This window comes from Wyeomyia smithii, chromosome 3, assembly GCF_029784165.1.
Source record: "Wyeomyia smithii strain HCP4-BCI-WySm-NY-G18 chromosome 3, ASM2978416v1, whole genome shotgun sequence".
In the NCBI taxonomy this organism is placed as follows: domain Eukaryota; kingdom Metazoa; phylum Arthropoda; class Insecta; order Diptera; family Culicidae; genus Wyeomyia; species Wyeomyia smithii.
This window is the reverse complement of record NC_073696.1, coordinates 223,999,106-224,015,871: the sequence shown is the minus strand read 5'-3', so window position 1 is coordinate 224,015,871 and position 16,766 is coordinate 223,999,106. Positions and strand designations below refer to the sequence as shown.

At 36.8% G+C, this 16,766-nt stretch overlaps 1 protein-coding gene across 2 annotated transcripts in view; it reads left to right on the top strand.

The window, feature by feature from the left end:
- The window catches only part of LOC129732782 (uncharacterized), a 24,600-nt gene continuing 7,834 nt past the window's right edge, over positions 1-16,766 (top strand). Inside the window, exon 1 of one of the 2 annotated variants that reach the window (XM_055694015.1) lies at positions 1-273. In XM_055694015.1, the coding sequence (XP_055549990.1) occupies positions 253-273 (21 nt within the window). In that variant the 5' untranslated portion in view covers positions 1-252. Of the gene's footprint in view, positions 274-339; positions 616-16,766 lie in introns of those variants that run through there. The other variant, XM_055694014.1, reaches the window with a different exon arrangement.

Below are 16,766 nucleotides of genomic sequence, written 5' to 3'. Positions count from 1 at the left end.
CTGTCGCGTTATGTACACATACTGGAGCAGTTGGAAAGATACAACGAAGGCCTAGAGAAGGCAGACAGCCAGGACAGACAGCGGAGTCCATATGCGGCTACCGCGCCCTATTCAGAGTCAGTCAGTTCGCTATAACCCGCAAGTCAGGCACGGTGGTTACAGAACAATTGAAATTCCATCCGTTAAATCGATATATGTACTTCAGCTAGTCGTACGGTAGTCTGATGAACTGCTGGAGAAACCGGAGACCGAATGGATTCGCATCGCATAAACGTAAGCTATCAATTTTGTTGTTCACACGACGGACGCACATGTGGGATGCACGAGACACACGAGAGCTGCACACAATGCTGCAAGTGGTTTTTAGCGAAGTAGATCAGGATCCAGAGATAGATAGTGTGTAGCGGCGCGAGTGCCACTTTTGTTATCGTTAATGAATGATCAATATACCTACTTACGAGTGAATAGTGGAAGCAGAAAAAAAAATGCAGCAAGCACATGTGGTGTGGGCTGAAAAAAAATAGAAAAAATAGAAACCCTAATGAATATGAGAACAATATAACGGCAAGTGGTGTAGGGTTTTGTGGGATACCGATGCGCTACGTTGCTGGGACGGTTTGTATGATAATAGTAGGTTAATTTCACCGGTGTCTTGAACTAGAAATTATTTTTTGGTGGAGTGGAGCAGCATTAGTTTTGTTAAGTAAGGTGTCAGAAAAAAGGAAACTGATTCGTTAAAGTCAAATCAACTTGAAATTTTGTGCGGGACCCCGGAATTCAAAGGGCCGAAGTTCTTTAATCGGGGGAGTTAATAAACATAAATCTTATTTAAAATATGTCACGGAAGCTCCTCAAAACTTAGCGTTAGCAAAGTTCTACTGTGTATATTCAGTTCAAGGCCTTCATAACATGGGGGACAAGATGTAGGAAGGCAACGTCCACGATAATACCATATTTCTTCGTTTCCAAAAAACTAGGCAAACTTTTTTGGCTTCACAAATTACACCAAAGTGGAATAACGTTTGGTGATTGGTGACTTATGTTGCTTGTTCAACAGGTCAATCGTCGTATGTGTCTAACGAATGGATGACCCAGGTCTTCTGAGAAAATGATGATTTCAATCATTGTTTTTAGAAGAAGCGATGAATAACTCCCCCTAGCCAAAAATGATATCCTGAATTAAAAATCGTGTCTAAATCTTCCGGTTCAGAAAAATTTCAATGTATTTTCACCTTGAGCATCAAAACTTATTTCTGAAAGGAATACAGAAATAAGATTAACAATTTTGAGATAAATAAAAAAGAATATAGAAACAGTCAAATGTTTACAGTGTATTCAAAATTATTTATTGTATTATATCGTTATGTTTCATAATTTGTAAAATAAAATTCTTTTCTTAATGTCGTTAAGTGCATCGCATAACACTATGCACATTTTATCCTTCAACGTAATTGATTGAAAAATCTAACAACATGAATAATTCTATAAAATATCAAATATGAACGATTGGCGAGATAACATTAGATATGAAGCGTCTAATTTCTCGTACCTAACAGTAAGTAAAATGAGCAGTAACTCTTGGTCCTGTTTATTTTATTAACGTAACAATACTATGGTAATTGAGCCTGTAGGCTGAATTCCGTATTCGATATGACTCAGTTTGGTAAACTTGGGCTTTTTTAACCAAAAAATAAACCCAAAAACTTCGAAATAAATAAAATTTCCCAGCGATAAGTTTTTGCTAGTTTCATAAATAAAAATTTCATTGATTTTTATAACCATCGGATAAGTTGTTTATAAGTTACACCTGATGATGTGATTTTACAAACCGAAAGTAATATTAACAAAAAAACTCTCTGGGAAAGAGCTTAAAAAGCCCTTACTGTTATTGAAATAGCCTCAGAGTAGTTTTTTTTTAATTGCTGATTCGAGTTTTTAGATAAAACAGAGTGACTAAAAAAGTTTAATAAATTTTCAATTTTCAAAAAACCGATTAATTCCCATTTAAATAACACATGATTTAAATCCGATTTAAATATCACACATACACATTTTTGGCTTAGAAAGAGTGACATCCAACACACAACCGAAAAATTATTGAACTGAGTTGTAGCGATTCGTTTTTGTTACAAAGCTGACAATATTTTTTATTGAATTCTACCTTTGACAATCGAAAAAATTGTTGGAGAGTTTTGTAAACGGTAAACGGTCAGCATTTTCAATTGATCTCGCTTCCTTAGCGTGGACGATACTAATTTCGAATTACTCCGATTTGAATAACAGACGTACACGTTTTTGGGTTAGAAAGAGTATTTTCCGCAGAAGAATTTTTTTTTTGAGATTCATGGCGCTTGTATTTTTTTATACAATTTATTCAAGTTCAAAGCAGAAATTCAAAAATCATTGATTTTATGAAAAAACTGTCTGACAACGAATTGTCGAAAAAACAACAAGGAAAAATTATACTCTTTTATTTTGTTTCCGAAATTGGTGTTAATTTAGATTTTGTTGAGTCTGGTCAATTTCGTTTATTTCGGAATCAGTTTGGCCTCAAATTATTGTTATAGTAAACTTGTTACATGCTTCATTTCTCACTATTTAGGATTGTCAAGCTGTTTTTAATTGGAATAATAGAAATTGTGATATTTTTAAGTTCTCTCAATGCTGCAAAAGAAATCTAAGTTCTAGTGACGCTTCGTAACCCTTGGCAATGAAATACAGGTGTTAACTAAATTGTCTTACGATAAAGATGTAAAAGTAGTCATTGTTTATGTTTTGATAAATCTATCAAAACTATCTTTTGCAAAAAATACACCATTTTATTTTCTTGTTTTATTAACTGTTACTATTTTTTTGCCCAATTTTTTGGTTGAAAAACGTAAATCTTTAGCCTGTTTGAAAATGAGAAACAAAATATGAAGCAATTTCAATAAAAATAAAAATACTGTCCAGTATTTGAGTAAGTTATGACAACTTGAATATAATATCGTTCCAATGTTATTGGAACATAACATTAGAACTAGATTGAAAATAAAATTAAAAATGAAAACAACCTTCCAGTATGGTTTTGTAAAGTGCTGGGACTGTCCGGATATCCAGGATATCCGAATTTTCGGATAGTCGGATATCCGGATTTTGTATTCGAACATAGTTTAATGAGAATTCTGTAAAGAATTGCTTTCAAGGGGATGGGGATTGTGAAAGAAGCCATTCGTCACGTTACGTTTTAGTTGAACGGGCTTCAAAAGACAGAAAAAAAAATGCGGATATCCGGATAGTAGATATCCGAATATTCGACTTTTCAATTATCCGTATCCGGATATCCGGTCATCCGAATAGTATTCGTTCACCCATCCGTGATCCGAGCTTCGGATAACCGGATCACGAATATATCCGTTCAAAAGTCCCAGCACTAGTTTTGTATTGGTAGGTAATCTGAGTGATTATGATATAATTATGTAATTTTTAAAGCAGACCTGACTTTTTTACAATTTTTACGATTCACAAAAATATTATCAGCTCTAACACGAGTTCATGATTTCTGTTTATTTGTCAATTTTCAAGTCATCAAACCATAATTGTTTTCAAATACCAGATGTAATGAAAAATCTTTATTATCAGTGCCAGGCATACAAAATCAGGGTGGCCACTCAAAACCCGAAATTAAATTCCCGGTTTTTTCCCGGTTTTTCCCGGTTCGTTCAAATATTTTTCCCGGTTAATTGTACTTCTGAATACTGCAGTTTACTACAAGATATGGATTAAAACAGTGTGACCTTCAATTTACATCCTTATATGCTCGAAGTCATTTCTTTTTTTTATTTTCGCTTATTTTCCGTTGCTCTAGTTCCGCCCTTGTTGTTTTGTTCCAACCACCGACGCCCGGGGTGGCGACTCCACCCAGGACCTTAACTTACGACCCGTTGATTAACGGGCCGGCGCCAACGAATTTACTTCCTCATGCGTTGGAAGGCGTGATCCCAGAGATTGTTCGCCTTAGAAAATCTTCCGGTGTCGGCTAGTATTGAATCTAGACCTGTTGGGTTGGTTGGAACTCGAACCCAGGTATCGAGCGTGGTTGGCGGAGACATTACCAACAACGCTGAGCCTCCATCCTAAAGTCACTTGTGATAGAACCAAAATCTTCTCACTAAACACGATCAAGTAAGGAAGGTTCTTGCCTGAACGGGTTATAAGATCTGTCCAAAAATTATCAAGGCGCTTCTCGCTGCAGCAGTAGAAAGTCAGCAATCTCTTCGTCGAATCTATGAGATGGATCGGAAGACAACTGGGAATCACCCATAAAATTGTGTTTCGGGTGGTAAAATCGTTTAAGGAGCCCCAGACGACCGAGCGGCGGGCTGGAAGTGGAAGATATTCGAACCAGCTGACATTGTGAAGACCCGGAAGGTGTTGGGTTATTTCAAGCGTAATCCGAATCATTCGATTCGGGACGCGGCTCTAAAGACAAAGTGTTCCACCTGGTTCGTTCAGCAAACCATGGAACGAACTGGGCTTCGTGTATTCAAGGTCGGGAAGGCATCGAGCTGGCGTGATCAACAAAACACGGCGGCCTAACCCGCGCAAGAAAGCTGTATAATGGTTAACGAAACCGATGTGTGTGATTATGAAGAACGAAACCTACATCAAGGCAGACGCAAAGCAAATACAGTGGGTGGAGTTCTACGTTGCCAAATCACGGTTTTATGTTCCAGAAACTGAGTAAACCGTACATCACAACGGGTACCATCAATAGTGGAATTTACCGCACCGAGTGCCTCCAGAAGCGTCTGTTGCTCTTCCTGCGGTTCCACGGAGGCGAGACATTATTTTGGCCGGTCCTGGCATCATGCTATTACGCGCGATCGACGTTAAATGAGTGTAGAGACAATAACTTATTTTTAGTACCAAAAACGGCCAACCCACCAATTTCACCAGAGATTCGTCCGGTGAAAATATTTTGGGCTATAATTAAAGCCAAAGTTCGAAAATTGTCAAAGGTGTGTAAGCACGAGCTTGAGTTAAAGAAAGAATGGATGAAAGTGACCAAAAAGGTCGGATCCACCGTTGCACAAAATGTAATTGGGGTTCTTGAGGGAAAGGTGCGGGATTTCAGCGATGAAAAAGAAATTTAATAAAGTAATTATGCCAAAACACAATCCATATGTATTAGTTCATTCCCCTGAAGTTTCAAGAAAATCCTTTTGTCTGGTGCGTTTATTTTTTTTTTTTTTTTTGAGTACAGGCCTTACTTAACAGTTGTGAGTATTCTTGGCGATATTCAGTGAAATTCCCGGTTTTTTCCCGGTTCCAAACAATTCCCGGTTTTTTCACGGTTCTCCCGGTTTTCCCGGTTGGGTGGCCGCCCTGAAAATAGCAATTTGAGATAACTACAAAGACCATACACAACTGTACGTGTCAGCAGTCAGACATAAGTTGCCAAAAATTTACGCAACACAAATACCATTTTATTGCATCGACTATGCACGCAAATTTACTCTATTAAAACAGCAAACACAACTGTCGGCGCGTCGGCAGCCAAATAGCAATATCCGTACTGCAAAGTTGCACTTTGTATCAATTATCACTGTTGCAACTGAGCCCAACGGTGATTAGTGACCAAATAATTGGGCACGTTACCTCTTCACCGCACCACCGGCAATTTCTTCGGAAGTATTGCTGAAATTCAAGGCAATTGGTCCGGCATTGCTTACCAATAACCGTATGCTCGCAATCGTTTCGTCTACCGTTGTGATGTCTGCGTTGAAGTAATGAGTTACTAGATCATGTATGGAGGTACTCGACCTTGAAAGTTTGCCTCAACTTCCACCGGTAATTGTATAACGTTGTTAGAATTGGAAATCCTCCAATGCTAAAACGTTACTTGATGGTCGTAGTCCTACGTCCAAAAAATGGCACAAAGTTTGACGGATACAACCAGTTTAACAGTTTTGATTTTCTCAATCAGTTTTCTTTTTGCTCGCCGAACAAATAAGTAGAAACTTCAATACTGTTTACTGTTTCAAAATACGAAGGAGAAGATAATACGACTTTAATGTTAGATTTTCATCCATATGTTATATTTGGCCTCGAATTAGGGTATGGGACGGCTTTAGGAGCGGCTCCTATTTTAATCAGTTGAAAAAAACGGGCCTCAAACTCCTGAATGACTAGAACGAGAACTCTAATTAAGTAGCTGTCTTACGAATACACTAAAGTCGCTTTTTAAGCGGGGGATACGTGCCGCGTAAAAAAACCCGCGTAAATTCCGGAATCCGCGTAAAAAAACCGCGTAGATTCCGGAATTCGCATAAAAAAAACCCACGTAAATTCTGAAGTCCGAGTGAAGAAAAACCGGAATCCGCATAAGAAAACAATACCGCGCAAATTCTCGGAACCCGCGTAAAAAACCTCGTAAACACCGGAATCCGCGTAAAAAACCACGTGAATTCTGGAATCCGCGTAAAAAAAGCCGTATAAAAGACCCGCGTGAAAAAAAACGCGTAAAAAGCGACCTTAGTGTACACCAAATATCATTCAACACAGAAAAATCTTTGAGTAAACATAAATTGAGAAAAGTCAACCAAAATGCAGCTATTCGGGTCCTGAAAAATGCCCCTGCAAAACAGATGCAAACTGCTTAGAATAGGTTCGGGGTGATTGAAATAGTGCTCTCGATTGAAAACTTTAATTGATTATTGTTTAAGATTGCTTAATCACTTCTACAATCTGGAAACAAATTCTGACAGAGAAAAAGATGATGAACAAATTGGTATACGAGCAAGATCGCGCCAAATGACCTATGGTCGAATATCGACCATTTTTTATTTGAATGAAACTTTGCACACGTTTTTGGCTTAGCAAACTGAGCATTTTTCACAGATGGAGAGATTTTTTACACCCATGAGTTACATTCTAAAAGGGCGTATGCCTTTTGGCAAAGGTTTTATTCAAAGCATTGTAGCCCAGAAACCGTTGGTTATATAGAAAAACTGTCTGAGAATGAGTTGTAGGGAATTAAAAATGCACCATAAAAAAAATATACACTGTACAAAAAAAAATTTTGACCAAAAAAAAAAGTAAAAAATAAACATTAAATTGAATTAGATTTTTTTTTTAATTTTTTTTTTTTTTTTTTTGAAGAAAGTTGACGTTAATACGCAACTTTTTAAAGAAAGTCCAGGATGGAGAAATGAAAAATAATTTTTTTATGGTAGATTATTTTTTATAAAAATTCTAATTTAATCATTTTTCAAAATCTTTGTATTCTGATGATTTGAAAAGATGCAGAGAGTCATTTTGAATCAGAAAGCTCTTGGTAGTAAACATTCTAAAGGCATCGGTTTTCGAGTTATTTTAAATTTAAGCTCGAAAAATTATTAATATTTCGAAAAATATACGTTTTTCTTGATTTGTCCATGGTTCTCCAGCAAAAACCATACGTTCATTGGAATGCTTGATCAAAAATATACAATTCATTCTTTGACAACAAAACGATTGGAGAAATAACTCAAGCGCTAAACCTTAGCCTACCTACACGTCTCCCCTTGCCGAATGTTTTATAGAAAAATATGTTTGTCGTGCAACACTACCTACTTGTATACTAATAATAACTGTTTGTAAAGTACGCTACCAATATCCTATAATATCTGTTTTCGTATATAAACACGATTGCACTTCTCTAGAAGTGTTAGTAACAGTTTGCATTTTGTGAAGATGAATAAAGTGAAAATGGAATACACCAAGCCCAAATGCTGTACACTTTTTCCTGATCATCGGTGCTCATCAAGCTTACGCAAATTAAACGAAAACGTTATTGCAAAATTAAAAATACTGAACAGTCAAGCTCATTTTAATACGTCTTTATCAATTTGTGATTCGTGTAGTTATTGGAATAATAGTCAAGCCACCATTCATCCCTCCGTTGTTTTCTATTCAGAATCTGGAACACTTAAGAATATCAGCTTCATCATAATATCGGAAGTACTCCATCATGATACTGTTGCGGTTCAGGTGCTCATTGCAAAAGTAATCAACAATAGAGTTGAAAAAAGCGATATTAATGTCTGATGGAGCTGCCTCACAATATAAAAATAGAAAAAACTTTGCAAGTCTTTGCAAGTTCAAAACAAAATATAACGTCGATGCAGAGTGGCATTTTTTTGCGACTTCTCATGTTAAAGGCCCATGCGATGCAATTGGTGGCATATTAAAACGAATGGCAGGAAATGCAATTTAAGCCAAAGAACATGAACATCCCATTACAAGCGCAAAAGAATTGTATGATTGGTCTAATCAGAAAAGTAATAAAAATTTATCAAAAATGTCATTTAGTTGGGTATCAAATGAATAATTTGAACAAGGAGTAACAGAATGGAGCAATATTTTCAAAAAATCTATAATAATAGCTGCCACACAAAAGTATTACTCTTTTGTTCCGATTTCAGAAAATAAGATACAAACGAAGCTGTTTTCAAAAGATGACGAATCATTTACTTATGATGTATATAAAATATAAGGTGAAACTAGTTCTGTAAAGTATCTATGTCATAAAAAAATATGTTCCTAAGATAATAAAACTCGAAAATAAATATTTTATTCCTATATATATTTATATCACTTAGAACATTTAACTCTTTTCTTGAGAACCGTTCGCCCAATCGTTTTGTTGTCAAAGAATGAATTGTATATTTTTGATCAAGCATTCCAATGAACGTATGGTTTTTGCTGGAGAACCATGGACAAATTAAGAAGAACGTGTATTTTCCTAAATAATTATAATTTTTCGAGTTTAAATTTAAAAGAACTCGAAAACCAATGCCTTTACAATGTTTACTACCAAGAGCTTCTTGATTCCAAATGACTCTCTGCATCTTTTAAAATATCAGAATACAAATATTTTGAAAAATGTTTGAATTAGAATTTTCATAAAAAAAATTAATCTGCCATAAAAAATTATTTTTCATTTCTTCATCCTGGACTTTTTTTTTAAAGTTGCGTATTAACGTCAAGTTTCTTCAAAAAAAAATAAAAAAAAAATTCAACTCTTTATTTTTAAATTGAAATTTAATGTTTATTTTTAATTTTTTTTGTCAAAAAAATTTTTTTTATGATGCATTTTCGATTCGCTACAACTCATTCTCAGACAGGTTTTCTATGCAACCAACGGTTTCTGGGCTACAATGCTTCGAAAAAAACCTATGCCAAAAGGCATACGCCCTTTTAGAATGTAACTCATGGGTGTAAAAAATCTCTCCACCTGTGAAAAATGCTCAGTTTGCTAAGCCAAAAACGTGTGCAAAGTTCCATTCAAATAAAAAATGGTCAATTAAATTTTCGCGTATTTCCAAGCGATTTGAAATGATTTTGCTCATACTTATGTTTGTATTTCACCTTACACATTTCGAGTTCTTCGTCTCAATACACAGGTGGTTCCTTAAGCTGCTTAAAATATATTCCATACCCTATATTAAATTCTTCCGAGGCTTTTTGCGATATTTTATATAAGAACCATCATGGATCTTTCCACTTATTGATTGTTAAGTTTCTGCGATACTCTTGATACTGTATGATTGAGTTCACCGCAAATAATAAACCCGTGTTAGAGCTGGAAAATAGTTAGATAGTATGAGACACGGACGCAAGGTTGACGTGGAATTACGACAGCCTGTCTTGAGTCATTTTTTTAGAACAGGTCAGGAAATAAACGCGATTGGGATTAATCAATTTGATACTCTGAAGAGGTAATTTCCAGTAATAATTTTCTATCATTTCTTTTTTTGATTTTGGTTGGTAACCCTAAAGATGAGTGTTATTTAGTTGGATTAAAGTAATTTGAAAATAGGATTGAAGGTTTCGGAAACACAGTTGTCGGTAGTAGCCTTTACTAGCCTTTAGCCTGTACTGACAACACAAATATGCAAACCTTCTCAGTATTCTTGAGTAATGTACCAAACTGAACATATGGCACTTTGAGCGGGTGATGGTGGTGAAGGTGTTGAAGGACCAGTTACGGATAGTGTGAAATGATTCGGTTTTACACTAACCAAATATTCCATTACAGCTGCCAGATAGATAGTTGCATTAGCAACAGCGCACACAGCGACGTTTACTCTCTAAAAAAACAGAAAACACGAATATACTTGGAACTGGAGGTCAGCACGATTCAAGCGGGAATTCGCAGATTCTAAAATTATGTTTCATCAAACAAAGTTAAACTATGCTAGATTATCTGCAGTCCTGCATGCAATTTCACGTATTTGTTAAAAAAATAATTTATTTTTATTTTATCGTTATTAGCCACGGTTATGCGAGTGACAGTCAATTTAATAACTACTTCAATTAAATGATTTTGGGGCGCTGAAAAGTTCTACGAAGTACCCTGCCAGTCGTTGCCATCCAGGGTGCGATACCACCGCCACGTCGTGATTCGACTTGACCATATCAATCAGGCGCTGTCGCTGCGTCATTGCCTGCAGCCCTGAGACTAGAGGACGGAACTGCTGATTTCTGACATGTATGTCCATGTTCGCCAGGTGCTTTTCACTGTTTAGCCGGTTGCACTGACCTCCCGGCCAAGCGCAAGCAACGGTGTACCCACTTTTCCCTCTGTCTTCCCCTTCAGCGTCCTTTGGAGCTTCTTTTCACTCAAGATCATCGGCCGTCCGGAATCGGGCTTTCTTTTAAGGCTCTTCTGATTGTTATCCAATAGTGCCAAGATGTTGTAGATGCCGGAACGGGCGTATCCGGTATCCACGAACTGCCGCACGATGTCCATTTTCGAAGCGACGGAGTACCGTTCTTTGTACGCAGTAGCTTCACTGTTTTTGCCATCACGGTTAGCGTTCGACTGATGGAGCTGTCAATTTTTTACTGCTGACTCATGGGTCAATATGATTGATGCTGCATGCATCGTTCTGTTAGTGCGTGTAAAGGTAAACTCATGAGAAATCGGCAATTTTCGTCCATTTTTTGTAACGCAAACGTTAAGGTCCGGGAGCAGGGAGGTCACAAAATCTTATCGAGAAAATCAGTCAAATTCTCCAAATTCCTTTCCGCAGTGGTCTCGAAGTGCCGGGATCACAACCTTCTCCAGAACCTCGGTCTTATAGTACGCGGTGTTGATTTTCCCGTTTTTCTCAATAAACCTCTCCTGGATACTGGTGTTCTGGAACAACAAGATGTTTATTTGGGACAAGGGGATGCTGGCCAACGTCGGCGCCAACAGCCGAGCATTTTGGACATTGTGCGGCTTGGATGACAAAGAGTTTCTCATCAGAAAACATGAACGTCTGACAAATGTCAGCAAGTCGACACTATGTGCGTCGGCTAGCCTTTATATGAGGCTAAAGCTGACACCAATATCAATAAACAGAATGCACAACGAAATTATTGAACTTTTTGGTGTGGCTTTAGAAAGAAACCCTGAGTGAATGCGGAGCCTTAAAGACGAGGAAATGATGGAAAAATGAAAACATTCTCCATCTTTAACTGTCCACGGTCAAAAAGCACGAGATTTTAAATATACTCCCTTTTCATTGTTTTTATTACTATTAGCAACGTTTGGGCGGGTGGCAGAAAAATAATAACAACTTGAACTAAATATAGTATAGCGGTGTATAGCGGTGCTTCCCACACAGACGATAGATCCAAAATCTAGCGGTGGGAATGTTGATCTCCAGTCACCAGTGCGGTCCGCCCATTTACCTCTGTTAGTCTGCCCGCTATGAACGCTATGGATTCGGCTGTATTGATCGAAATATGCGTTCAATAAGGCTCTAAAGCTGAAAAGTCTTCATCATTCGACTTCTATGAAAAACAACAAATACCTTAACTCAATATTGTTTTCAACCGACTTAACATTTCAACGAAATATTTTTTTTTATCCGAAATAGTCTCAATAATAATTCTACGAGTGTAAACCACAATACCACAATGCACTGTGAGAAAAAAAATTCACATATTTAATAAAATTTCACATGTCATATTCATGAAAATCGCACTACAATATGGCGGGTCGAAAACGACCCAGTTGAACCAAAAAGTCCCAAAATCAAGTTTTATTATTGCCATCTAGCGAAAAATGTCTGAAGAGCTTTTCCTGGTGCCTTAATGCTCAAGCAACAATATAAAGAAATTTCAACCAAATATTATAATCGGTTCTGGAAATATCGACCCCAACGTAGGTCTACGATTACTAGTATCAAAAATTCACAATTTTCCGCATTTTGGTGAACGCATAAATAATTTTTAAATTGATTGATGTAACAATGATCAGCATTTTCAAAGTGGACAATGTTCATGACGCTCCCGATGTTTTCTTATTTATCAGAGGGTGCAAACCCTTATGTTGCCGTATGATGTAATTCTACGTCAAAATTCGAAATACAATTCAACTTTAAACATACTGTGGTTGTGTGAATATTTGAAATAAAGAACCTCAAAGACGAAAAATGCAAAATAAATGTCAGTCCCATAGACAACAAAATCACGTAAGTTGGCTCATCCGGCACGGCAAACATGGTGCGGGTACTACCAAAACTGTTCTGAATCGGTCCTTCGGAATGCATTTTTTTCAGTTCAGTTGCCGCAGAAAACCGTTCACTCGAATAAACATCGGCAATCAAAGAAATTTTGATTCCGAGAAATGTTCGGTAACTTGCAATCATAATCTTGATGATTTTGGGTTGCCTTATTCAAAAAGCAAATATTTATTATTAAATAAAAACAACGCAAATTTTCCAGCCATCAGAAAAAAAACGTAAACTTTAAGAAGCATTGCCGAGTGAAGAAATTCTGTGGTAACAAGCTTCAAAACCAACTCAATTATAAATTTTTTGTTCTCTAACTTGCAATAATAATTCTAGTGATTTTCGGTTGCCTTGTTCAGAAATAATATTGTGATTCATAAGATAACTGTTATACTTTATTTGTCATATGAAAACTAATTTTAATTTTTTCAGAAAGCTGTCAAAAAAAATTTTTTTTTTTCAAATGAAATAAAATGTAAATAGTACTACTTTTGTACTTAACTTAAAATTGATAAGAATCCATATGAGACAGATATGTTTCAGATATACATAAAATGGGTTAAAATATAATTTCACAATATTTAATAGCGTGAAAATATAGAGCCAAAGTTCATACAATTATATTAAACTATTTTCATTCCCCAACTTATAATTGCAGACGAATGGGTTTCTGGTGTATTCATCGTTAACCTCTTCATATGTGTTAAGATTACCTGTTAATAAGCGTTTTGAATGCAAGAAAGATAAAACCAAGTATAATTTCACAGCAATCGCTCATAGATAAAAATTGAAGGCGAAATATTGAAAACCTAACAACCCTAGCGGCACATCTAAATATGAACATAACGATATATATGCAGCTACTTGACGGCGATAATACCGGCAACGATATGAGCCGTAACGTACGCCTGTATTTGTGGCTACAGTAGCAACAAAGCTATGTAGTTGAGTTTTCCTAGCCGATATTGGGGGCTACCCTCTTGCCAGCGGAATAGTAAACTACACGCGCGTGTAGTGCGGCTCCTAGCATTGGCCAACACAAGCTGACCGGAGTCCGCCACCGGAGTCGATGATCTCACGCACGGCGGCACTACTGCCACCACAACCCTCACCAGCGTGAGCGCGCTTTCACATACAGAAGCTGCGCTGTTCAGTCGATCAGTCGTGCTGGTTCGGATGTTACCCAAGTGAACTGTATTTTCGCGAAATTGTTTAGGCGTGCCTCGCGAGTCGTGTCCCCGCGCAATTAGACCTGCTGGTACCCACTTATAGCTTCTTTGAAGTGCGTGTGTAAATAAATGATATCATATTATCGTCATACCGAACGAAACGATATTCTTGAAACCGTGTCGAGACCGAAAAAAAAACTGATTGTATCAGGGCCATCATCGGCGCAGTTGAAAATAGCGAAAATAAGCAATCAGAAGTGTGAATTGAGATACGTTATCTGTGGAATATGTTTGATATTGCCGATCGGAAGAGCCAGTTTAGTGGGAATACTCCAAGTGAATCTGATGTAAAAATTTTGTGTGAGTAAAACCAGTAAACAACGTTAGCCACGCATTACTTAAACTTGTTTGTCGCCTCAAAAGTACTACCCTAACGTCTTAACCGCCTACAGAACAACAAGGTTGTTGAGAGAATATGACTCACCACGATAAACGATTTTATTTCACGGCCACACAAGCGCTACGGTACAAGAGGACATCAAGTTTCACAGTAAAGAATCAATTCGTCGATATATAATAACCATAATTGTCCATCTCATATGCAAGAATTCTGTGGCGTAACAGCTTAATTATGGCATTCAGTCCCCGTAGGGTGGAACGATGAGTTACGAAATCAAAAACCGTCTGGTCTAGTGAAAAACCAAACAGAAAAAAAATAATTTCTTAACAATCGCTCACAAACCAAAGATGCTCTTGATAGCAAAGTAAATTATTGAGATTGCTGTCATAGATGCAGTTTAGTGCAACGTAAGCTCGGGAAAGCGTCATCACTTCCACGCCACACTCGCGCTCAATCAAATCGTGTAGGCTGCTGATGAAGCGATATTTCAACAGTGGCCGCCGTTCGTTGCTTTGCGGTTTCCTCTCCTTTAGTCCGTTCGAATGTAGGAAGAAGCGCTGCACCGTTTTTTTGCACTCCATACGTATGTGCAAATTTACCGGGGTAGTTACGCTAACAAGCCAAATGCGAAGTAAACAGCCAAGCCAGCACAACAACGGAAAGTGATGTGTGTGAACATACCTAACTCGAGGGTCAAGCAATAGATAGTGGAGCACAATCGTAATCAGATCTCGTGCCGTGCGTCGGCGGGTGAAATCGCAGGTAAACCACCCCGAAATCAGGAATCATTGATGAATTACTTTCGCGAGTGTATCAGTCGAAGAGGTAAACTTTTTCAGCTTAAATCCAGAAGAGGGTGCAATATAATTAAAATTTGGCCGAAACAAAAAAACTTCTTTGTTTGGAAATATTTATTACCGTTCTGGATGACTGATTTCGGCTTAAAATTCAACAGTTGAATTCGGAACGTCTTTTGAAGAACGTCGACCTTAGACATGAAATTGGGGAATGATTATCCATCGAGTACAACATTTGAGAATTATAAGCTATATAATAGGGGGATTCATGTCGAGCTCGTAAACAAATACCCAGCCGTAAAAATACTCACCTCCATTGACGAGTAATGGAAGATACACAGTTTACGGCTCGGTATTCGTATACGAGCTTCTTTTGCTTTGTTCAAATATATACTGTGCGTATGTTTTTCATTTTAGATTAGTCCACAAATTCTTATCTGGTTGTGTTTTGTATTTTTTGTTTTGTTCGTGTCAATTACATTATATCTAGATAAACATTTCAAAAGATCCTATCTGCTTTTATCGTTTTTCCGGAGCGTCTTTTTATTTTGGCAATGATTCAGCTTATGTAACTTTCCCAAGCGTGGTTTGCGTTCAGAAGGCATAAAGTGATTTCTCCACTATCAACTCGTGCAAATAACGTGGCATAAAAGGTATTTAATAAGCTGTGGTGATTGAATGAAAGTGATCGATCAAAAAATCGATCAAAGCTGATAGAACCTTTTGAAATGTTTCTCTAGATATTACTGACACGTAATTTATTTTTTGTAAAATCCAGCTATATCATTCAATTCAATTTATCTACAAAATTTAGTCTTCTTTTATCCATTTTGAATTTTTTAAGATTAGAACAAATAACGTTTGTGAAGATATGTAATCAAAGCAAATGAACTAAAAAAACTGATTTTTTTTCTGTTTTTCTGTTAGCTAATCAACGAAAGTTTATAGAATTAAATTAAAAATAAAAGAAAAAAGTAAAAAAAAACTTTTTTTTGTTAAATTTTTTACCGACAAAGTTGTAGATGATTATTTTGTCCTTCTTAAAAATTTATATTATGAAAATAAACTAGAAGAAAAACATATTGTTTTTTTCTGTCAAATTTTTGTTTTTTTATTTTAATTTCTCCAAGATCAATTATTTGAAATCATCAATATCATTTTTGCATAACGGATGACAACTAAAATTCTGACAGCAGCAGAACTGCTGTCAAACAATGCCATACATAATTAAACAAAGACCGATTTATTTCTCATGATGAAACATTCGAACATCAATGAAAATAAATTAATGAACATTTGAGAAAGGTCCGTAACCGGCTTTCCGACGAGGCTTTTTCATGATGCCGAAACAAAAGCGTTGTACGGCCTTCATGTGGACTTTTGCACTTCAACTGTTTGCACTTCGTTGCTCTCCAATTATTTTTGCACGCCAAAGAACCTAAAATCCCCAAGAAATCGTCAATTAGACGACACTTAGTTGGGTTGCGTATATTGGGTACAAATGGAGTCGAATGGTTGTTCAGGAACATTTGTGTTTTTTTTTGTCGTCATGTGATGTAGCTTTTTCTGGCCTATACACATACTATCTATGGCCATAGTGCTAGAAATGGAATCAAAATTTTCATCAAACAATCGTTTTGGTACACATCTTGATTGATAGCCAAACCAGTGGACTTGAACTATGATTTAAACAAAGAGAACGAAGTCCTTTTTGTCCATTACTTTGGCCGGTCTTCCACTACCTTCCTGGCGAATTGTTGTTAAGGTTTACAGGAAATTATTTACAGTCGAAACCGGAAGATTTTCGCTTTTGAAATGATTTTCTTCACCAAATTTTTGTGCAGACCAGTTAGAACTGTACGAAGCACTT